This window comes from Mandrillus leucophaeus, unplaced genomic scaffold (genome assembly GCF_000951045.1).
Source record: "Mandrillus leucophaeus isolate KB7577 unplaced genomic scaffold, Mleu.le_1.0 Scaffold1036, whole genome shotgun sequence".
NCBI classification, from domain to species: Eukaryota; Metazoa; Chordata; class Mammalia; order Primates; family Cercopithecidae; genus Mandrillus; species Mandrillus leucophaeus.
Genome location: NW_012098499.1, coordinates 296752 through 321248, shown reverse-complemented (window position 1 = coordinate 321248; position 24497 = coordinate 296752). Strand labels below are relative to the sequence as shown.

Here is a 24497-nt window from a genome sequence, read left to right as displayed (position 1 = left end):
CAGTTTAAGAAATATTTATTGGATAAACAGCAACAAAATAATTACATAACAGAGCTAAAATTTCAGCCCAGATTTTCTGATCATTACTTCAGTACCTGCTGAGTGGGTAGAGCAGTTATTACTTCCGTCAGAGTTTGGCTGAGGTATGTGTTACTAGTAAGGATGCACTGAGACCTCTAGATGCCTTTGGGTTTTCTTCTTTGCCTCTCCATGTTTGTTCTGTGAATGACATCATTGGTTGCTCTCACTTCAGGACCAAGTCCAGATCTAAAGACTTGAATAGCAAGGAGGGAGTTAGGCAATAGTCTCCAGAGTGGGGTGAGAAAAGTGATTCACTGCCACTGAGAGAAAGAAAGGTTATAGCTTCTGTTTATAATTACTTCTGATTCATCCTTTTAAAAATTTCTATGTTGACTATATGTTATAATGAATACACTAGATTAGGAGGGTAATTTAAATATATAATTGTATTAGGGTTCTCTAGAGGGACAGAACTAATAGGATAGGTATCTATATAATGGGGAGTTTATTAAGGAGTATTGGCACACACGATCGCAAGGTGAGGTACCACGATAGGTCATTTGCAAGCTGAGGAGCAAGGAAGCCAGTCCAAGTCCCAAAGCTGAAGAACTTGGAGTCTAATGTTCCAGGGCAGGAAGAATCAGGAGAAAGATGTAGGCTGGGAGACTAAACCAGTCTAGTCTTTTCACGTGCTTCTGCTTGCGTTTATTCTGGCTGTGATGGCAGCTGATTAGATTGTGCCCACCCAGATTGAGGATGAGTCTACCTTTCCCAGTCCACTGACTCAAATGTTAACCTCCTTTGGCAACACCCACATAGACACACCGAGGAACAATACTTTGTATCCTTCAATCCAATCAAATTGACACTCAATATTAACTGTCACAATAATATGTAAATTGTAAAAGTCTCATACGTAGAGGCTGCATTTTTACTTATAAAGGTGAAAAAATAAAAAAGCCTGAACACCACTCGCTTAAACCAGATTGCTCATTAAGCGTGGTCTCCCTGTTTTCTTCATTTCGTTTTCACATCCTAATAACTCATAAATTTTACAGATTCATGAGCCCAGGAATTTGCCTGGCTTTGAGTATCCTGAGATTAAGCTGTAAATTTTTTTATAGAATTTTGGGCTATTTAGGCATACTCATCAGACTTTCCAAAAGACACTCTATCTAGTTTAAATTTTTACAGTAAACACATGGAGTGCTTAGTGAATAAACCCCAGATTCCCAGGATATCTCCATTCACAGCAACAATAAATCATGAAATTGATCAATATTTCTAGGCATTCTTTGAGATTCCCAGAAAATTTTTTAAAATCTGAAAACAAAACAGAAACACTAAATGACTCCAACCCACTAGCGACTCTGTTCCCTGTCCTATTTTCAGGGACTGCAGGTGAGAACAAGGATCCAAAAATAGGCCAAAGACAGCTTTCTATGCATTTCAAATGACTAAATGAAAAGAATATGGTTTTACTTTATTGTGAAATTATATATTTAACACAAATTTAAAGTAATTTTGGATCTAGCAGGACTAAAGTACAGAACTAAAGTACTAAATGTACAGTACTAAAGTACTATACATTTTTTAGAAGTCTAAAAATGATTCTGTTGTAAATTTCAACCTGAAAGTGTTTGTTTTAATATGACTTTCTCTAAATGGAGATACCCCTAGGTTTGATGTAGAAAGGATTACCTGACGAGTTGGAGAGTCATATTCAAGAAATGTACATGATAAGTACATGATAAGTAACTATTTTCATAGCTACTTGATGTTCAAGTATAAAACAAAGAATTCTGATTAGGAACACAGTACACTTTCTGATCATGAGGCTCCTTGTTCCACATAAATCATCAAGAATAGTTGTAGAAGATTCTTATTTTGAATATATTTAAGTATCAATCCCAAAAGTTGCCAAAATTTAAAAAACAAAGTCTTATTCTATTCCAAATATAACGCCTTATGGGAAAAAACACTCTGTCTTTGCAAAAAACTATAAAGCAACATCTACAAATTCTGGATCTGAAAAATATTTCAACTGTTTTCCAGGACCGAGAAAAGCTCATCCGTAGGAGAAAGCATAGAAGAAGTTCCAAGCCAATTAAGGTAATAAGAAATCGAAGTTATCAGGCACTTGCCACAAGCAGCCAGAGAGATGAGGCTTGGCATGGCATCTTCCTGCACGGGTGTAATGAACCAGGTGTTCCCGAACTGTCGCAGCAAACCATGGGCTTCATTTGCTGGAAGAAAGTCTTTTCTGTTGACATTTCTTCAAAGTCTAAAAATGATTCCGTTGTAAATTTTAACCTGAAAGGGTTTGCTTTAATATGACTTTCTCTAAATGGAGATGCCCCTAGGTTTCATGAAAGGATTACCTGACGAGCTGGAGAGTCCTATTCAAGAAATGTACATGATTTTGATGTCTCCCACTGAATAGTATGAGAGTCTGATGCCCAGTTTATGACAATTAATATATTTTTATTATTCATTCAGACAATTTTATTGATAACAATGCTCCCAATCCACCAATATCTCTATAGCCTCTTACAATCCACAAAGTTTTGTTATTCAGTTTGTCTATTTGATTTTTAATTTTGTTTTTACCAAGTATACCATTTGTTTTTAATGTGGACTTGGATGACAAGACTTAAGATTTGATCATCTCTATCACCTGAGTTTTCGAAGTCCTTTGGTCATAGTTTAAATACAGGAAAGAGTAAACCACATTCACTCATCATGATATAAAATGTAATCTAAAAGAGGCTTCAGTGTTTCTATGAAAAAAGCTAAATATTAATGAATTTTCTTAAGATGTCAGAAGTGAAATAATATGGGAGAAACACTTGTTGGAATTATTATGCTTGTGCCTAATGTTTTTATTTCAACAAAGAAGCATAAAGGATCCGTGTCTTCTATATTCACTTACATGTATGCCAGTTGACAGTATTTTAACATTCAACTTTCCCTACTGTTAGCTGTGTCAGTAAATATGTATTTTCCCTCCATGTAGAGGCCTGTTTTAGACCCTTTCATTGGCTATGATGAGGACTCTATGGATTCAGAGACATCATCCATGGCCTCATTTAGAACAGACAGAACACCAGCTACTCCTGATGATGACTTGGATGAAGTAAGCATTTCTACCTCTCTAGCCTTGGGTGATATTATCACCAAATATTTTATTTAAGGGGGGAGAAAAAGCATTTCACTCTTCATCTCCTTTATATAAACAGCACAAAGTGGTCCCATAATAGTAACCAATTTTGAGGCCGCACTTTGTTATCTCTTGAAAAATAGCTTCACTTATAGCAGGTAAACCTTTTAGAAATTTCTCTCCAGTTAAGCTCTCTAATTGGAAGACTTCTTTCAAAATAAAAGTTACTTTCCAAAATTCTTTATCTAGGGGAGGTAGGAACCCAGGAGGCCTTAGCAGGTTTTTGGATGTGGTCTGAGAGACTGTTGAGTGAAGTGTGCTCTGTGGGCCACCCTCATCAGAATGATCTAGAGGCCTCAGTTACAATGAAAATTCGGGGACCCTACCCATGCAACGCCTGACTCGGGATCTTAGGAGTGAAACACCCCAATCTATATTTTTTCCCAAAATTCCGTGTTGATTATGTTATGTCCAGAAGTTTAAGATGTAAAGCAATAAAACAACTTTTATGATTTATCCGGGGGAAAAAAACAAGTTGCTGGAGATGAACATACTGAAAAGAAATAAGAGTAAAATTCTAGGGTATCATTTCCTCAAATTGAGGTCCAAAATCTGGATATGACTTTTTCTTATTTGGATCCAAAACTGACTGCATTCTAAGCCCAAATCATTAACAATGAGAAATGTATCAAATGCTAAATGCTTCTTTTACTAAAATAAATATTTCTGCAGTGTCCATCTTGAAAATATTACAGTATTTGTGCCCATATATACACTTCAGAGCTAAAAACAAAATCAAATAGACTGTTAAACAACATTTTACTTCTTGTAAAAAGTGGGCAAATGTTAATATTTCACATTGAACACGCGACTTGAACATAACACAATTCTTTTGGGGCTTTTTTTCTTAACCTCAAGAGTTTAGCAGCTGAAGAATCTGAACTAAGATTTCGACAATTAACAAAAGAATATCAGGCCCTCCAAAGAGCATATGCCCTCCTACAGGAGCAGACGGGAGGCATCATTGACGCTGAACGAGAAGCCAAGGTTAGTATGGATCTGTGACAGTGTACTGAATTAGCATGCAGCAATCACAGCATAAAAGTACCCTGGCGGATCACGAGGTCAGGAGATCGAGACCATCCTGGCTAACACCGTGAAACCCCGTCTCTACTAAAAAATACAAAAAACTAGCCGAGCGAGGTGGCGGGCGCCTGTAGTTCCAACTACTCGGGAGGCTGAGGCAGGAGAATGGTGTGAACCCGGGAGGCGCAGCTTGCAGTGAGCTGAGATCCGGCCACTGCACTCCAGCCTGGGCGGCAGAGCAAGACTCCGTCTCAAAAAAAAAAAAAAAAAGGTACCCTGGACATAAAAATATCAATAGGACAGCTTTCCCTGTACTTTTCTCTCATCTGCAGCTTTTGAATTGTTATAGCTTTTATGTCAACAAACCTTGAATCTAGAAACATTAGAACCAGCTTAGATCAATGCTTTTGTTCTTTTAAAGATAGTTGAGTACATAGTTCTTGTTCTTGCTGTTTGAAAACATACATTTTCAAAGCTAGACAATATTGGAGTTTGTTAAGCCATTTTTTCATTTCTTGCTTAGAAAAAGAACTTTTTTATCTTTCAAAACCTATAGTGAGCCAGTGTCTTCTGTTCGTTAATAAGTGCACAGCATTTACTTTTGACAGCTTACCAGAATTTTCACAGGCAATATCTCATTTAACCCTTGGGATAGCCCCCTAAGGCAGGTATTTTATAAAAGAGAAATTTGATACTCAGAGAGGTTAATTGAATTGCCCAAAATCGCACAAATAGTAAATGGCAAAGCTGATATTATAACTTAAGTCTTACTGGGTCAAATGTTCTTTCCTTTATATCATCATTGCCTCTCATGAGCCTATTTCAACAAAAAGAAAAGATAAGACATGTACTATACTACTTCTTAATATTTATTGAGTGCTTGCTGTGTTCCAGGCATTGTGCTGAACACTTTACACACATTATCTATTTAATCCTAAAACAACCCTAGGAGCTAGATATGATTATTATCCTCTTTCTACAGAAGAGGAAATAATAGCTTAGTAGACGTTCAATGTAGCTTAGTGAAGTTAAATTATTTACTCAGGTTTACCTAGGTTTCCTAGCCTTGTGGCTTCATAGTCATAATCACCAGGCTATAATTGCCTCCTAGGTAAATTTACTTGAGCCAAAAGGGAGCACCACCACCCAGACCACCCAGTGATTTCATCCTACCTTCTTTCTGGAGAGTCTACAATGCACTGAGGAGTTTTGTAGAACTACTGTGTTTCAGTGGGAAAGGGTAGATATAACAGTTACACATTTTTAAACAGTAGCATGCATACACACATATATTAGTCAATATGCAGGTTTTTTCAAAACACAGATTTAGAACAGGCAAGCAATCATTACAAAGGAATGTGCCTGTAGGCTGTCATGTATATGTCCTAGTGCTATAATATTTGTGTTTAAGCGTTCCTACCAACATGGATTGGGGAGTTAAAATAATAGCATATTATTTTATTTTTATTTTTTGGAGATTCCTCCCCAAAAAGGAGACTCCCCCTTTTATTTTTTGGAGATTCCTCCCCGTTTCACTTGATTCTTCTATCTAAATAAAGGTTTAGCATTATCTCTGGCCATTAAATTCAGGAAAAGTTACCATTCTGAGAAAAATCATCTAAAAGAAACAAGGATGTTAGAAAAAGAACAAGAGAGTACATTTAAAGAGATTGGAAATTTAAAAATAATACAGATGAAAGCATCATTGACAAAAGATAAAATTAGATCCAAGAAAAAATAGGTTACAGTCAACATCAATTCACAGTTAAAATAAATCTTAGTAAAATTAATTATTTTGGGGGCCTGATAAAGGTAAATGTAATATTTAATAATCAAAAGAATTATTCTCACAGTGAACAAGGATAGCTATCATTGCTGTTTTTATTCAACCTTGTACTAAAAAACCTATCCATATTGTAAAACAACAACAGAAATGGTTTTACAGGCAGGAAACAAATTACTAGGCTAAATCACATAGGACAACAAGGTTGCTCCATACAAGATTAGTATTCAAAACTACTTATACACACAGACACACAAAATATGATATATAGAGAGAGACAGAGATAAATTGATTTGGGGACTTAAATTTAGGCACAAAGTTTTCTCTGAAAGAATGGAAAGGCCGGGTGCACTTTGGGAGGTGGAGGCGGATGGATCTTCTGAGGTCAGGAGTTCAAGACCAGCCAGGCCAACACAGTGAAATCCCATCTCTACTAAAAATACAAAAATTAGCTGGGTGTGGTGGCAGGTGCCTGTAATCCCAGCTACTTGGGAGGCTGAGGCGGGAGAATTGCTTGAACCCGGGAAGCAGAGGTTGCAGTGAGTTGAGATCATGCCACTGCATTCCAGCCTGGGCAACAGAGCGAGACTCTGTCTCAAAAAAAAAAAAAAAAGAAAAAAAAAAGAATCGAAAGAATTTGGGGAAGCAAAATGGAACAAGGCTTTTGTGAAAGGGAAATCATTCAAATAAAGAGAAGAGTGGAGAGTTACAAGGCATATTTAGGAAACAAGAATTATGTCAGCAGGCAAGGGTTTGACTCTAGGTTGGTGAATAGTAGGAAAATATTGGAAATATAATGGGAGTTCTTGAATGTCAAGCTAAAGAGTGAATATTACCCTGAAAATAAAGAATGCTACAGGGAGTTTTAAAGAAGAATTTAGATCAGAAAGATTCTTTTGTCATAGAAAATTCTTCTTTTTTTTTCCTCTCTCTCTTCCTCTTACTTGTTGAGTTCTAGTCAAGAAAGATATTGAATAACCATTTTACTTGCTGAGTTGTGGAATTTTTATTTCGCCAGGCTCAAGAACAGCTTCAAGCAGAGGTGCTAAGGTATAAAGCAAAAATTGAAGACCTGGAAGCGACTCTGGCTCAGAAAGGGCAGGTAGGCATTTGGTTGCTAGCTCTTCTGCAGGTGCAGACAATTCAAACTGACCTTTCTCTAGCTCACCTGTGCATGGGCCGCACCCAGGACACAGCTTGGCTCTCCACAGTGATCTTTCTCAAACTGCGTTAGAATGTTCAACTCTGTACTTCTGTCCCTGGTGTTTTTCTGGCCAGAGTATGAACCCAGCCACAACAGTGAATGAGGTTGGGCAAGAGAAAGAATGCCAGAGGAAGAGGAACCCTGTACAAATAGCCTAGAGTTGTCTTAAGCTGCTAAGACCAAGACCCACCCCTCCAGCTGTGTTCTTTGCCTCTATGCTACATTTATGGTTCTGCATTTTAATGTTTTCCATCCATATGTATCTAGCCTGTGTGCATTCTGACCCTTTTCACTTTTTGCCTTTGTGGTCACTTCTGAGTCCCCAGAAGGCTGGTCCTGGATTATTCAAACTGGAAAAGGTAGAAATAGGGAGTGATGATGAAAAGGGGGTTAAATTTTTCCCGGCAACTTTGGCCCCAGTGTCTTTGAAGGAGCTGGCAGGGGTGGGTTCTACTTACCAGTCTTTGGCAGGCAAACAAACAGGGTGGGTAGAAGGCAGCTCTGGCAAAGTGGTTTGACGACACAGGCTCTTTCATGCCACTCTGAAATGCTGACTGCGCGATATTCTTTGTCAAACAGGATTCACACTGGGTAGAAGATAAACAACTTTTCATTAAGAGAAACCAGGAGCTTTTAGAAAAGGTATGTTGGGCACAACACCCTAGCGGGGCAAAGGAGAAAATCATGAGAGATCCAGGAGCAGCAGGGGGTGCTCTCAGGAGTGGCACAGGGGCCAGGGGAAGGGGAGGCTTTTTCGGCGCTGCTCTGTCCTCGGCTGCGTGCTCAATCGCATCCCTGTCACCGCCATCACCATCAGTGAAGTGGCACGTGTGCATGGCTCTGCGCTGGGCATTGTGCAGACTTGAAAGGATGTGATCCCTGAAACCTCCTGATTTGCTAACCATATATACATATATACTGTATATATACTGTACACACATATATACACACACACACACACACATACGCACATGCACATCTTGTATGATTGTTTATCTACAACAAAACCTCTATGAGGGCCAGGGGCGGTGGCTCACGCCTGTAATCCCAGCACTTTGGGAGGGCGAGGTGGGTGGATCACCTGAGGTCAGGGATTCGAGACCAGCCTGGCCAACATGGTAAAACCCTGTCTCTGCTACATACAAAAAATTAACCAGACGTGGTGACGCATGCCGGTAATCCCAGATACTTGGGAGGCTGAGGCAGGAGAATTGTTTGAACCTGAGAGGCAGAGGTTGCCATGAACCAAGATTGCGCCATTGCACTCCAGCCCAGGCAACAAGAGCAAAACTCTATCTCAAAAAAACAAAAAAAAACAAAAAATGAAACAAAACAAGCAAACGAACAAACCTCCATGAATAGAACTTGTTATTTTGTGTGAAGAAGTGACAGAGTATGACTCCAAGACCATGCCGAAACCGAGCATAGGCTTCGATTCGCACTTTGTCTTTTTATTAACCTTGAGTCTTTCTTTTTTTTAATGAAAGATTTTTTTTAGATGAATACTGTTTTTAAAACATAAAACAGTATTCCAGGAAATTACTCAACAAATTAAGAAACAAAAACATGGTTTAGGCTTGAATAGATGTAATTAATTTTGGTTATCTGAACATAGAGGCAATTAAACTTAATACATTTTCAGTTCAAAGGTGGCTTTTCGTTTGATATTTACCTTCTATAAATCTAGTGAAAGATTTCTCTCTCTCTCTCTCTCTCTCTCTCTATATATATATATATATATTTTTTTTTTTGAGATGGAGTTTTACTCTTGTTGCCCAGGCTGGAGTGCAATGGCGCAATCTCTGATTGCTTACTGCAACCTCTGCCTCTCAGGTTCAAGCAATTCTCCTGCTTCAGCCTCTGCAGTAGCTGGGATTACAGGCATGTGCCACCACACCCGGCTAATTTAAATTACAGAAAATCTTATATTATGTTTGACAAAGACAAATCGAAAGCCCAGTTGTGTAAGGGAAATAATTGTGTAGGTCAATCCAAAGTCATGCAGAAATTATTTTAGAATTGTTTCTATGAATATTTCTTATCCTTGACAAGTAATAAAAATTAACCACAACATCCTGGCTGGTAAGCATGAGAAGGAGAAAAAAGATGCTTGTCCTACCTCCCCTCTAGTCTGGCAAAGTGAAGACATCCTATCTCTTGCTTTGCATGCTGTGAGGCAGAGCTGATGTTTTCATCACTTAGATGTATAGATGATGTATACGTCATATACAGAGTGGGCAGGTATTCAAAAATCAAGAACTGTTGTTTTCAGGAAGGTTAAGGGACCCTTATAAAGAAACTGTTGGCATTGAATGAATTACAATCTGTGAACCACTGATCTAATTGTTTCATTAACCACTAGAACCAGCAATCTCCCCAAATATTGCACCATTGATTCAGTAGAAGATTCTAGGAAGTAGAATCTCCTTTATAATCTTAAGTTAACTTCTACAAACTTTTGAAAGTTTACTAGGCCACAAATATCTAGGGTAGAAAACTTGACTACATTTATTAATGTCACATATTTCTCACTATTTCCCTATCTTTCTTTTCCTATTAGTTTCAGAGATGCCCAGTAATAAGTGTTCTTATATTTCTTTATCATAAAAAAAAAATCCCATTGTGTCTTCTATCTGATTTCTGTTAGTCTTAATCTTTTTGGGCTAAAGGAGGAATTTTTATACTCAGGTTTCTAAGAATAAAATAAGTAAAATAAAAGGATGGCAGAAGTGACAATGAAACTAAATATTTAACTGCAAATGTATATACTTGGGAAAGTAAGATTTGTCCTATGTTAAAAAGGCCCTGGGTTTGTATTTCTAAATTCAAGGTTTTAAATAACTGCTCTTCATAATGCCCACCCACACAGTTAATATCAAGGGAAGCTCAAAATCCATTGTACTTCATAAAGATTTTCTAATTCCTTAAAAGCCAAAGATGACGGCTGGGCACAATGGCTCACGCCTGTAATTCCATCACTTTGGGAGGCCAAGGAGGGCGGATCACCTGAGGTCAGGAGTTCAAGACCAACCTGGCCAACATGGTGAAACACCGTCTCTACTAAAAATACAAAAATTAGCCAGGTCTGGTGGCAGGCACCTATAGTCCGAACTACTAGAGAGGCTGAGGCAGGGGAATTGCTTGAACCCAGGAGGCAGATGTTGCAGTGAGCTGAGATTGCGCCATTGCACTCCAGCCTGGGGGACAAGAAAGAGACTTCATCTCAAAAAAAAAATCCAAAGATGACTCAGACATGAACCCTGTCTATAGGGGAAGGTGCATTTATACATAACTAACTGAAATTCATGCTTTCTCAAGTTATACTAGAGGTCCTATAAGAAAATCTAGAGGAAAACAAAAGGAGAGGTATCACTTCTGAATGAATTGACTAGGGAAGGCTCTTATGGACATTAGAGCTTATTTAAGCGCTAATGTTTAAGAGCTTAGCTTTAAGGTGTTTAAAGAAGTGTAGAATTTTCTCACATAGCAAAGGAGATAAAGTGAGCCATTTTCAGGCAGAGCTGAGTAGATACAGAGTTCCTGGAGTAGTCAGTTCATTGGGTGGGCCACAGTTTCTAGATTCTAGTGTTTGCATGATCATGTGTGAGTGTGTTTGTACAGAGATGAGAGTGATAATATTTAAAACTGGAAAGCTAGGTGATAATCTCATTATTAAGGTTTTTGAATTCAGTGTTAAAGAGCTGGCTTTCTTCTGTAGTAATTGAAATTCAGCAAAGTTTTGTATATGATGAGAACTGTTAAAAAAATTTCTGTAACAAATATAAGTTGAGAAATGAGAAGTATCAGTCCCCTTATGTATACTATTAAATTTGGTTCTAGTAGACTGTTTCTAACCCATCACAAGGGCAAAGTGAGTATTCTCAGATTCACTATTCACAGAATTCCTAGATTTTAATTCCAAGGAACAGAGACGTCTTCTGGCATTTTTCTCTATGACTCAAAAAACTCAACCGAAGGATAACTAGAAAGAAAGCCAAAGACTTATTTTATTCACATCTACTTGGGAATTTTTTTCACGGTCTGGAAGACTTATTCACTGAGTAAACTGAGCACTATTCATGCTTGCTTTGCAAAGTTGTAGATGGTTTTTGCAACGCTTACCTAACTTCAAGATTTACTTTATTAGATAGAAAAACAGGAGGCAGAAAATCACCGGTTACAACAGGAACTACAGGACGCCAGAGACCAGAATGAGCTGCTGGAGTTTCGAAACCTAGAGCTAGAAGTAAGGAAATGATGATGATAATAATAAAAATAATCATAACTATTAACATGCACTGAGCACATTGAGGAGCTAGGCGCTTAATTAAGCATTTCAGATTCATACTCTCATTTGGACCTCACGATCACCCTCAAAATTATATAGTGGAGGCAACTGAGATCAACTAACTTGCCTAAGTCCTGTGACTAGTAAGCAGTAATGCTTTGAGGCAACTCAAAACTGTCTTTAGTTACTGTTCTTTTCAGCACTACTATCTTTTATAAGCAAGACTAATAAATAATTTTTAAGTAAGTTTAAATAATAGATTTCAACCATCCTCAACATTTCATTGTTTTTAAATACTCATGTCCATCCTTAATTAAATGTTGACTCATTAAAACATGTTACTTCAAGAATTGTATTTCAAAATGTGCTATATGAAAAAAGTATTTTGTAGGTAAATGTGAATTTATAAGTAAACATTTTAGTACCTAATGCATTTACGCAAAAAAAAAAAAAAAAAAAAAAAAAAAAAAAAAAAGGCTAAGAAGCAAGGTAACTTGTCTTAGAAAATACCTTGATTAATCTGACCAAATTTCAGGTGTTTGTTTTTATTTTGCAAGTAAAACATAGAAACATCAGATTTTGATTGTATCCTGCAGAATCTGACTTAGGATCTGGTTCAGTGTGTGTTGATATATAAAAGTTTAAGAAAAATTCCCATTTGATTTCTGTTATTTTGCCAGTTATTTCTTCTTTAGGCTATTTCAAATTAGGTCTGGATAAAAAGTTAGGTGTTAGTAGGCTTCAGTGAAGAAGAGTCATTCTTTTGTAGCCCACATATCTTACTCATAAAGCTTGAATAGATTGAATATGCAAAAGGCTGTTAGCGGCCATAAAACTTCATGGCAAGACCACGCTATGATATTTGAAAGCTCTAAATATTCATACAGTTTAAACTGGAGCTCCACTTCCTGCATTTCCCTGACTAAAAAATTTGCAAGAATGGATGACACCATCTTCTCAATCTCTTAGTTGACTAGTCAGTTTTTTCCATCACATTTAATCATGAACATCCTGAGTTTGATTTTTTTTTCTTGTTGCCAAATGACATTAATAAACTGCTGAAATAGCATAAAGAGACCACTGGTTTAGTGTTTAATTAATCAGTTTTGTTTTTAATTTCCGTATATTCTTCACTGTATTTCAAGGAGAGAGAGAGACGATCCCCTCCATTTAATCTCCAAATTCACCCATTCTCAGATGGTGTGAGTGCTCTGCAGATCTACTGTATGAAAGAAGGTGTTAAGGTAGGCAGATATTTCATTTTTTATGTTTGTAGAGATTAGAAAAACTGGGAGTTGGAAAAGGGGAGTTTGCTAATGACTATTTTGTCTTTCAGTCACTGGATGTCATCATTTTTATGCAAACTATGTAGGAATTGAAAGTAGTCACATCTACTAGAAAATTAACAGAATATTTTTTAATGTGTGACAGATACATAAACGATAACAGAAAAAACACAGGCATCCGTGATTATTTGGAACAGAGTCATATGAAGAAAGATGCAGCATTAAAATTAGCCTTAATTACCTGGGAGAAATGTGAAATCAATTTAATACTTCAAGAAATATATTTCAAGTCTGCCAGATAGAAAAGTTGGAGTCCCTTCTTTGAGCCATTCTAGGTGCTATGGAATTCATAATCTTGGAATGGCAGAGTTAGAAGATGTTTGAAGTCATCTAGTCCATCATCTCTTTTGATGTGTTTAATTTAGGGAGGATTCCTCTTTTGGAAGGGTTTAGGGTTTATAACAGGTTGCATATTAAATAGCATATAATTATCTTTTTAGTGCTACTGGATATATTTTAAGTATTAGAGTTGAATTGAGTGACTCTGTTCCCCGGGAAAATACATTGTCCTTCAGAGTAGTGAAATCACCTTGTGAATATCCGTTCCTGGGGTAAAGCTGGGATGCTGCCTGCTATTCCTGGTCTCTCCTTACCTTCTGCATGGCCCTTCCTGCTCCCACTCTGAGCTGCAAAATATACTTGCTTCAGTTGCCTTCTCTGTACTTATGAGATTGAGCTAGACTTTCCCTTTCCTGGTGGTACGACTCTACTGTACTGCTGTTTGAACATGAGTAAGAGGAGAACGTAGTACTAATACAGTAAAAAGTGGGAGAAAACTTGGGTAGTAAAGTTGTGCTTCCTTGCCTTCCATCTTAAACCATTGTCCTGGTGTTTAAACTTCTGGTTTTCTGGGTGGCATGGTAATTTGTCAACCAAAGCAATTTTTGAATTTCACTGTAATTAAATGAAAACTATTTTCTTTGCCTTTTCCTTCGATGCTTTTTTTCTCAGATAAATCACAAACAGCCTAATCCAATGAACTCTTTCAAATGGAGTTCAGCTGCTTCAAACTGACTCAAGGAACAGGAGTAAAAAATAAAAGATGAAATTAATGCTAGCTACCTTAAAAAAAATAGTGCTGCACTATAGTTTTCTACATGGCAGTCAAAATTCAATCAGGTCAGAATTTTGCTAATTAGAATGAAATTGGTTGATTCTTTATATTTATTACCTATTACTTTTTTATACCTGAAAGTCTATCACAACTGAAAAAAAAGGGTTGGTAGTCACGAGAAGAAAGTTAATGAGAATATTCCAAGTCCTTTACTACATGCTAGACTCTTTCACACACAGTCTGTTTATCCTGAAGATCAGCTCAGACTATGAAGTAGGTATTTATTATCTCCATTTTGCAACTAGCAAAATTAAGAATGATCTGTTAAGTACCTGGCCCAAGTTCACACAGCATGTAAGAAGCAAAATTGAAGCTTAAAACTAGGTGTGGCAGATTGAAAACATCCCAAGGAAGTTCAAGCCCTGAAATTTCTTCCTCTAACTTCATGTTCCGGCACTGATGGAATAGTAGGCTACATTTGTCTTTGACATGAGTTTCTGCTTGATTTTGCAGGATGTGAACATCCCTGATCTCATAAAGCAGCTTGATATCTTGGGCGATAATGGGGTAAGTAAAGAATTGATTAAGTATAGTATAGATATGAATTTGCCTAAACAGAGGCAAGAAATACTTAACAATGCATCATGTGTAAAGTAAGAGCACGTGAGATGCCATGTTCACTTAAGGATGTTGCTCCTTGGGAAGAATCTACAATTTATCAAACAACTTAGCTAAGGGGTTGTAAGGATCTCTGGAAGGTAGTAGCAGAAATGAGACCTGTAAAGTGCTTTTTGTGGGCAGGTTTCAGGTTTGAATGCTGACCACATCTCCAGTGAGTAAAGCTAATTACTGTCTGACTCTGGCTCAAAGGCATCCAGTGTGAAATTAATCAGTCATGCATTTGCAAAGGCTGCTAAATACTAGGGCTGTTGGCAGTGCCATAAAAATGGACCAGAAAGCTATAATCCATTTTCTTTCTAAAAACACCTTCCAGACAGGGTCAAGGCACATTAACTCAGCAGGAGGACCATTTATTGTGATAGTAGGTGAATGGTGCTTGTAAGTTGAAGTAATCACCGTTTTTCCCCTGAAAAATTATCAAAGGAGAGAACAGAATTAGTAAAGTTACATCAAAACTTCTATGAAGAGACTGTTCTTTATTCTATTTTGGTTTCTGTTTTTCTCATAACATGACTATTAATAAAATATGCCTCCAGTGACACAGAAATCAAATCAGTGTTAAGGAGATATAAAAAAAATCAGGTTTAATATACTTCTTCCAGGTTTTGATTAACTCTTTGTTCAGAATTATTACTAAACAGAATAGGAATTTGTTAAGCTTCTATACAGGCTTATACAGAATGCTCTGTAGCAGTCAGTCAGATAGTATTTTCTTTGGGATAAATAATATCAGTATGTTCAGCTTATGGCCTTTCTTATTTTTTACAGAATTTAAGAAATGAAGAACAAGTGGCCATAATTCAGGCCAGCACTGTGCTGTCCCTGGCAGAGAAGGTAATGAGTCGTACAAACATTTCAAATCATTTCATTAATACTGAAAGAACAGGCTAGGGTGTGAAGGACATTCTCTCTGCACATGACTTTGTGTGTGAATACCTAACACACGTTTTATTTTTAAGGGTGGTACAACCCAGATAGAATGAGAACACCCAAAAGGAAAGTCTATACACTGATTCGGGGTGGGTGGATAATTTTTGCTTTGAAGTTCCTTAAAGATATATATAATTCTTTAAAAACAGAAAACCTTCTGGATTACATTATTTACACAATCCCTACCAAGCTAGGAAACCACCAGAGAAGAGTATTGTAGGGTGGTGATAAACTGGAGCATTGCTCTTGTCATAGACTTTTCCTGGGGTGTGTACACACCATCACTCCCAGCTGATCTTAGGGCTTAGTAGTGAGTGGCTCATTGCTGTCTCATTCAGAAAGCCCGACAGAGAGACTGTCAGGAGAAAATCAACACTTACTGTGCTCTGGCTCCACCTTGTGTCTAAACCTGGTAAATGGCCAGATAAATTAGTGTATTCAGAGTACTTCATGAATCAGTGCATAAAGCCTGGCTGGGTGGCATGTGCCTATAGTCCTAGCTACTTTGGAGGCTGAAGGAGGAGGCTCACTTGAGCCCAGGAGTTTGGGGCTGTAGTGTACTATGATCATACCTGTGAGTAACCACTGTACTTCAGCCTAGGCAACAGAGTGAGACTCCATCTCCTTAAAGAAAAAAAAAAGTACCAGTAAATACTTGAGAGTCATGTGCACATGGTTGGATGAAATGAGAACAAGCAATCAGCTCTCTCCAATCTGAAATGAGGGAATTCTACAGGTCAAATGACAGTTAAGTTACTCAAACAAAAGAGTGAAATAAAGAAAAAACAGGGAGAACAAAGAAGAAGTATAGCTATGAAATAAAAAGACACTTAACCAGGTGTTTTTTAAAAAGGACATTTTGTTGACAACTGGAGAAGTTTAATGTGGACTGGGTATCAGATGACAAAAGTAATTAATGTTAATTTTGTAAAGTGTACCAATAACCTTGTGGGTTTTTGTTTTTAATAGAAAGGCCTTATCTGTTAGAGATACATATTGAAGTATTTACATGTGAAATAACATGAAAGCTGGGATTTTTTCTTTTAAAGACACTTCCTTCCTTCACAGTTTAATTACAGACCTGATCACTTTCTCTGATCCCTCCCCAGCAAATGCCGCATTATCTCTAACAGACGGTCCAAATTTAGAATTTGGCATACAGACCCTCTGGGATTTGAGTCTTATCTATTTCTCTAGTGTTTCCTCTCCCTGCTCTCCCTCCATTCTCTCTCTCTCTTTCTGCCTCCATTCTCCACTCTTGGTCCTTTACACTGATCTTTTTACCTGGAAGATATTCCCATCTTGCCTTTCTACCTCTGCCTGGCTGAATCTTGATCATCAGACCTCCCCATACATGAGGAAGCCTGCCTGTCCACTCAAGCCCCCTTAGGTGTTCCTGCTCTATGTTCCCACAGTGGCCTGTGCTACTGCTCCCAAGACTTTTGACAATTGCATTGCACTGTCCATTTGCATTTGTCATATTGCCCCATCTAACTACCACTAGACTCTAAGGCCCATGAGGACAAATAGTTGTGTCTCTCCATTCCCTACCCCCTGTTTTTTGCCCTAGCTTTTCACACCAGTCCAGCACATGTAGTAAGTGAAGAATAAACGTTAACTGAAGGAGCAAAGGTGTGAATTTGTGAATGCTCACAAGACACCATTTCAGTGACAACACAAAGATGAAAAAAGCACAGTCTGTGCCTCCAGTGCTGCTATCATCTGGCAATGATAGCCAGAGAGCCTCATTCATCTGGAATCATGAAGGGCTGCAATTCTTTATTGCAAGAAAAAAATCGCCTTGGTTTAGGCTACAAACAACACATAGGCTGATTCTATGGAAGATGAGGACTGAGGAGGTGAAAGAAAGGAAATACAGCCTTGTGTGTCTCACATTTACTGAGATTGATGGCAGAAGTATCTTCTGCTCCCTGGCTGTGTGGGTGCAGTACAACTGTACTTATCAGAATCAACAACTGTACTTATCAGAATCAAGACTTGCGCAGTGCTCCCTTTGAGACAGGCACTTTCTAACTGCTGAAGACTCGGTACTATTGTGACCTTTATTTCACACAAGGAATCTGAAGGACACACACAAAAAAGGTAGATAACTGCCTAAGGTCACACAGCTTGAAGTTGATGCAGTCAGGATTCACACCCAAGCAGTCTGGTTCCAAAGCCCATGATCTTACCTCTTGCACCTAACTCCTCCTGCAGGAAATAGGCTTTGCAGACCCCATGTGAGCTGGGCTGTCAGAGCTGAGGCAAATTAGCCCATGCCTCTACTTACCTTTTTGGCAAGACAGGTATAAGGACCAGCTGAACAAATACAGGGTGATGACTCCGTGCTTAGCGCTGTGGTAGAAAGCTGGGAACCAGATGAACGAGACACAAACCTGCCCTAAAGTGCTCACGGTCTGTTCAGCTGCCTTTTGTGCAGACTTTCTCAATGCACAGATTAAACTTACCTCTTGTCTGCGGGATTCACAGATAAAAGTTTCTACATCCAAGTAATTCTAAACATCCACAATGAATTTTTGAGACTACCAATTTGAATAGCACTCTATTATATGGGAGTATGATCTTTAGCCAGAGTTTGAGCCTAGACAAAATTCCAACAAGCAAACCCAATTGTCACTTTGTATTAAAAATATTGGCAGTGACCTTGAGTGAGAACATAGTGGAGGCTGGACACTGCACTCAATGCCATAAGTACATTATCCCACTGTTCCTTACAACCATTCTATAGCTGCCATTATTTTTTAATTTGTATAAATTTAAGGAGTACAAGTGTACTTTTATTACATGGATACACTGTGTACTGGTGAAGTCTTGGCTGTTAGTGTATCCACCGCCCAAATAATGTACATTGGGGTACCATTGTTTTTATTTTATACATGAGAAAACTGAGGCTTGGGATATTCAGTAACTTGTCCTGATTACACAAGTAGGAAGGAACAGCAACCAACACACAAATCTATATCTAATGCTCATGATATAATGACTTTAGTTCACAGTACTCTTAAAAACATGATTTGTAAAAATATGTTTCTTGATAACAAATGGACAGCAAGCAAGCTTGATGAAGGATTTTAGGTTTTGGATGGGTACAATTGCAGTTTGAGTCTATTTACACAAAACCCATGACTGACTGAAATTTGTTTCAAGGAGAAGCCATGTGTATGTACAAAGAACTGAGAGATTAGCACCTCTCCAGCCTAGGCATGCCTCTTTCGTTTCACCATGTTCCCCATAGCCAAGGAGTAGTTAAACATGGTATCCCCTTGTAAGTATCAAGACTGTAGTATATAGAAATGCTCGCTGGGCTGCATAATTTGTCACAGGTAACCTAGAAAGAACTATCTGGTGCCGGGCGCGGTGGCTCACTCCTGTAATCCTAGCACTTTGGGATGTCGAGGTGAGTGGATTGCCTGAGCTCAGGAGTTTGAGACCAGCCTGGGGAACACAGTGAAACCCCATCTCTACTAAAAATACAAAAAAATTAGCCAGGCATGGTGGTGTGCACCTATAATCCCAGCTACTCAGGAAGCTGAGGCTGGAGAATCGCTTGAACCTGGAGGTGGAGGTAGCAGTGAGCTGAGATCCTGCCATTGCACTCCAGCCTGGGTGGCAGAGCGAGACTCTGTCTCAAAAAAAAAGAGAGAAAGAAAAATAAAACAAAAAGAAGTATCTTGTAGTGAGATACCACTAGTACATGCAATACCCAATGGATATTGCCTCATGTTATTTACTTCCTTAGTCTTTACTTATTATTAATCCCATTTGACAGACAAGAAACTTGAGACTTAGAGAAATCAGGTAACCTTTCCATGCCACTCACCCATAAAAAGCTGGAATTGAAATTATGGTCCAGGTAGTCTGTCTTCAGAACCCACTTAATTATTATGCCCAACTGCTTCCCTAAAATATAAGCTGACATTTAACTTGCTAGAGATGTATTATAATAATTTGTTCTATAAAAACCTGTATATGGTAGGGTCACATATTATTCAAAGTCTGCATTCAGAGTGTTTATCAATGCTAACATAAATATCATATATTCTGAGTACTGGGAAAGATAAGTTTTTATGTGATTTAAAACACCTCCACTTCACAAAAATAATTCTTTCCCACTTTGCTGTAATCAGTTTTATATATTGAAAAAGTACCATTGTCCCAATTCTCCAGTGTACCTGGCCTTCTTTCTCTCATCCTGCTTCCTCCAACAATAGAGCTCTTGGACATGATGTCCCTTCCACTTGGAACTTCCTCTTCATTTTTTCCCAGTCATCTCTCACCCATTCTTTGGAGTCCAGTGCAATTATCACTTACAGGAAAGCCTCCCATGGTGTTCTCCAGTAAGAGCAGGAGTCTTGTTGATCTGGTTCACCACTGCAGCCCTAGGACCTGGTACATCACCTGATACTTGCTAGTCATCTATAAATGCATTTGTTGAATGGGTGAATGAATGAATACAAGGAAGACCGTAGTCTTGTTTCTGAACTATGAGATAAAAATGTGGGCCGGGCACGGTGGCTTGTGCGTGTAATCACATCACTTTGGGAGGCCGAGGCAGGTGGATCACCAGGTCAGGAGTTCAAGACCAGCCTGGCCAAGATGGTGAAACCCCGTATAGCTAGACGTGGTGGCGGGCGCCTGTAATCCCAGCTACTCGGGAGGCTGAGACAGAGAATTGCTTGAAACCGGGAGGCAGAGGTTGCAGGAGCTGATATCACGCTACTGCACTCCAGCCTGGGCAATGAAGCAAGAGTCCGTCTCAAAAACAAAACAAAACAAAACATGTGTTGTTTTTGCTTCAGTTTTCAGTCTGCTTCCTGAGATATAAGGGGAGGAGACTAAGCACCTCATGGGGGCACACAGATATACACCATATCAAGCAGCCATGTCAAACACTTTTGTCTTGTTCACCCCTTAGTGGATCCAGCAGATTGAAGGAGCAGAGGCTGCCCTACACCAGAAAATGATGGAATTGGAAAGTGACATGGTAAGTACAAAGATAAGATATTGTAAAAATTAAGAAAAATCTACAAGGCAAATGGAAAATTAAAGTTGCCTCTACCAGTTTTATTTGGCACTGATGAAAGTTTGTCATCTTTCCATTATTATTTTATGTACAGAAGATGGAAAAAAAATTACCAGAAGTACCAAACAATTTCAAGCTATATTCTCCCCAAAAAAATGTTAGGTTTTGGAAAATATCCAAAACTAATGCTGAAGAAACTTGAGTTTTCTTATGTTTTCTTTGTTAGGCTAAATAATTTTTCCACTGTATTTAATTAACAAGTAAAAATTACAGAAATGGAGGGTGTAACTCTGATTTTAAAAATCCCTAAGCCACCTTACATCCATTAGAATAGCTCTCATCAAAAAAAAAAAGTAGAAAAAAAGACCTAGTATAGTGGCTCACACCTGTCCCAGCAATTTGGGAAGTTAAGGCAGGAAGAGTGCTTGAGCACAAGAGTTCGAGACCAGCCTGGGCAAGATAGTGAGAGCCCATCTCTACAAAAAATAATTAGCAGCATAGTGGTACGTGCTTGTGGTCCCAGCTACTCGGGGGCTGAGGCAAGAGGATCGTTTGAGCCCAGGAGGTGGAGGCTCCAGTGAGCTATTTTTGTACCACTGCATTCCAACCTGGGCAACAGAGCAAGAAGACCCTGTGTTCCCACAATCAAAAACATAAAGCGAGTGTTGGCAAAGATAAGGGGAAATTGAAACCCTTCTTCACTATTGATGGGAATGTAAAACTGGTACAGCTACTGTGAAAAAAAGTATGGTGGTTGCTCAAAAAAAAATCAAAATACAATTACTATATGATTCAGCAATACCACTTCTGGGTGTGTATCCAAAAGAACTGAAACCAGAGTCTGGAAGAGATACTTATACACCCATGTTCATAGCAGCTTTATTCACAATAGCCAAAAGGTAGAAGTAACCCAAATGTCCATCAATGGATGAACAAATAAACAAAAGGTAGTGTATACATATTATGGTATATTATTTAGCTTTCGAAAGGAAGGAAGTTCTCATACAAGTTACAATATGGATGTACTTTCAGGACACTGTTAAGTGAAATAAGCTATTCACAGAATTATAAATACTATATGAATCCACTCATGTGAGGTGCTAGATTAATCAAACTTAGAAACAGATAGTAGACTAGTTGCCAGGAGGTGAAAAGGGGAAACATAGAGCTGTTGCGTAATGGGTATAGTTCAGTTTTGCAACATGAAAAATTCTGTACATTGGTTGCATAAGAATGTGAATATACTTTGTACTACTGAACTGTACACTTAAAAATGAGTTTAAAATAAGTGAGGTTGTAAATGTTATGTGTATTTTACCACAATTTTAAAAGTTTCTTTTTAATTGCCAAGTCTAAAAATTGGTTATTATTAACTTACAGCAATCCATAGAAATTTATAACAAGATTGGGCTGGGCGCAGTGGCTCATGCCTATAATCCCAGCACTTTGGGAGGCTGAAGCGGGCAGATCACCTGAGATCAGGAGTTCGAGACCAGCCTAACCAACATGGAGAAACCCTGTCTCTACTAAAACTACAAAATTAGCCAGGCATGGTGGCGCAGGCCTGTAATCCTGGCTACTTGGGAGGCTGAGGCAGGAGAATTGCTTGAACCCAGGAGGCGGAGGTTGCAGTGAGCCGAGATCGCGCCGTTGCACTCCAGCCTGGGCAAGAAGAGCGAAACTCTGTCTCAAAAAAAGAAAAAAAAAAAAAAGAAATTTATAACAAGATTATTATTAATGTTATCATTATAACTAGAAAACATGTAGTGGATTCCTATTGGACAGGGAATCCTATAAAAACAACTTGCATTTGTGTAGCACATTATAGCTTATAAATTATTTGCTTATATTTTATACAGTGCTCACATTTTAGTAAGAGGTTAGGCTCCAATGTCAAAGCATATAAAAAGAACAGCTTGTTATTTTATTTTATTTTATATTTGGTCAAGAAAGCTTTCCAAATGAACAATTTGTCTTCAAAATTACCCTTGAAAGTGCTTTAAAAACACAAATATTAGTTACGCGATTAGCCTGTATCAGGCAGTGTTCTAGGTGCTGGAATTCAGCAGTCACCAACAAAGTCAACAGCAAAATTGCTCCATACAGATATATGAGCTCTCAAAATTCAACACCATTGAGTTTTTCTTCAGAGTGTGAAGAAGTCTTTGTTCCTTCAGTTAAGCACCCAAAGAAACAATTGACTTGTGCATGGGACTATGTTGTACACAGGGATATAGTTTTAAGTGCTAATGGCAAGATGCTCGTAATATGAGAAGCACACAGACACTAAGAACAAGAGAGGGAACATCAGAGTTAATTTTCCCAGCGCACACTGGCTTTGTGGCAAAAGCTGACACTTTTTAAGCGGCAGTGTGGATGGAATCACTCCCACTCTTTAAATTGCTATTTTTGTCCTTGTGTTTTCTAGTTGTACACAGATGAATTTGCATGTTAAACTTGTTGATTATGCAACCTGGCTATGTTACATCTTATCACATTCTTACAAAAATATATTATCATAATACATTTACATAGATAGGCTTATTATGAAACACTAGTCAAAATCTATACTTAATCACGTGCTCTCAGATTAAAACTCTTTTAGAGCATTCTATGTGGATTTTTCATTATATCTTTTATGCTGCTTTTCCATTGATTTTCACATTCCTTGTGTGAGACTGTGAGAGTTGAACTATTTCCGTAACAGACAAAATTTATGACTCTACAAATACTAGTGATTTGTCTTATGGTAGAATTAGAGGAAACATTAATCAATACAACTTGTATGTCACTTTCTAGTTAACTAAGCTGACTCTATCAATATGGCCCTTTGTTATAGGAACAGTTCTGCAAAATAAAAGGCTATCTGGAGGAAGAACTAGACTACAGAAAACAAGCTCTTGACCAAGCATATATGGTAGGTACAACAAGCGATAGAGACACCCAGAGTATTTACAGTTAAGTACTGTGAAATGAAGTATCCTATTTAATTTTCCATGCTATGTGCTTGAATAGATCATGACATGCAGTTTATTCACTGACTGGTTTTCAGTTCTAATTTTAGAACAAATACATTCCTAGCTCTTTACTTATTCTTGTAAGATTCTTATAAGATATTCTTATAATATCTAATAAATATTCAATTATACTTCATTTTTTAACAATTAAAAGGCCAGACATGGTGCCTTATGCATGTAATCCCGGCACCTTTGTGAAACCAACGTGGGCAGATCCCTTGAGTCCTGGAATTCAAGACCAGTGTGAGCAACATGGTGAAATCCTGTATCTCAAAAACAAAGATAAAAATACAAAATACAAAAATTACATGCACCTTGTAGTGCTAGCCACTCAGGAGGCTGAGGAGGGAGGATTCATTGAGCCTGGGAGGCCAAGGCTGTAGTGAGCTGTGATCATGCCACTGTACTCCAGCCTGGGCAACAGAGCAAGATCCTGTCTCAAAACAAAACAAAACCAATTAAATATATGTTGTGGATAATGTATAGATGAAGAACAGATTGAATGGCAGTGTAGATTCAAGAGAAATTTTGTTGAATCAAATTCAATCATTTGGGAGGCGGATCTAGTAGTGGAATAATGTGTTTAATGTTTGTTATGCATATTTTAATTCATTTATCTCTTACAACAACCCTGTGAGGTGTAGGTAAGATTATTATGATTATTATTCATATCTCACATATGAGGATAGTAAGATTTAGAGAATTTAAGGACTTTGCCCAAGTTGATAAGTGGGTAGTGTGTAGATCTGACTCCAGATCCTGTGGCCTACCATAATCCAGCCACAGCAACTGAGGCTTCCATGGTAAATGGGCTGTGCCATTTGTCTCCCACAGAAGATTATGCTGATTAAGGGCCACATGTGATCCATTCTCCTCTACCAAA

At 38.1% G+C, this 24497-nt stretch overlaps 1 protein-coding gene across 4 annotated transcripts in view; it reads left to right on the top strand.

The window, feature by feature from the left end:
• Positions 1 to 24497, top strand: part of JAKMIP2 (janus kinase and microtubule interacting protein 2) — a 187675-nt gene that overhangs the window by 131675 nt on the left and 31503 nt on the right. For 3 of the 4 annotated variants that reach the window (XM_011978996.1, XM_011978981.1, XM_011978972.1), the window contains 11 exons: positions 2077 to 2133; positions 3038 to 3157; positions 4100 to 4228; positions 7069 to 7152; positions 7834 to 7896; positions 11402 to 11500; positions 12688 to 12786; positions 14456 to 14509; positions 15392 to 15457; positions 20490 to 20558; positions 23437 to 23514. In XM_011978996.1, the coding sequence (XP_011834386.1) occupies positions 2077 to 2133; positions 3038 to 3157; positions 4100 to 4228; positions 7069 to 7152; positions 7834 to 7896; positions 11402 to 11500; positions 12688 to 12786; positions 14456 to 14509; positions 15392 to 15457; positions 20490 to 20558; positions 23437 to 23514 (918 nt within the window). The remainder of the gene's footprint in view (positions 1 to 2076; positions 2134 to 3037; positions 3158 to 4099; positions 4229 to 7068; positions 7153 to 7833; positions 7897 to 11401; positions 11501 to 12687; positions 12787 to 14455; positions 14510 to 15391; positions 15458 to 20489; positions 20559 to 23436; positions 23515 to 24497) is intronic. The other variant, XM_011978988.1, reaches the window with a different exon arrangement.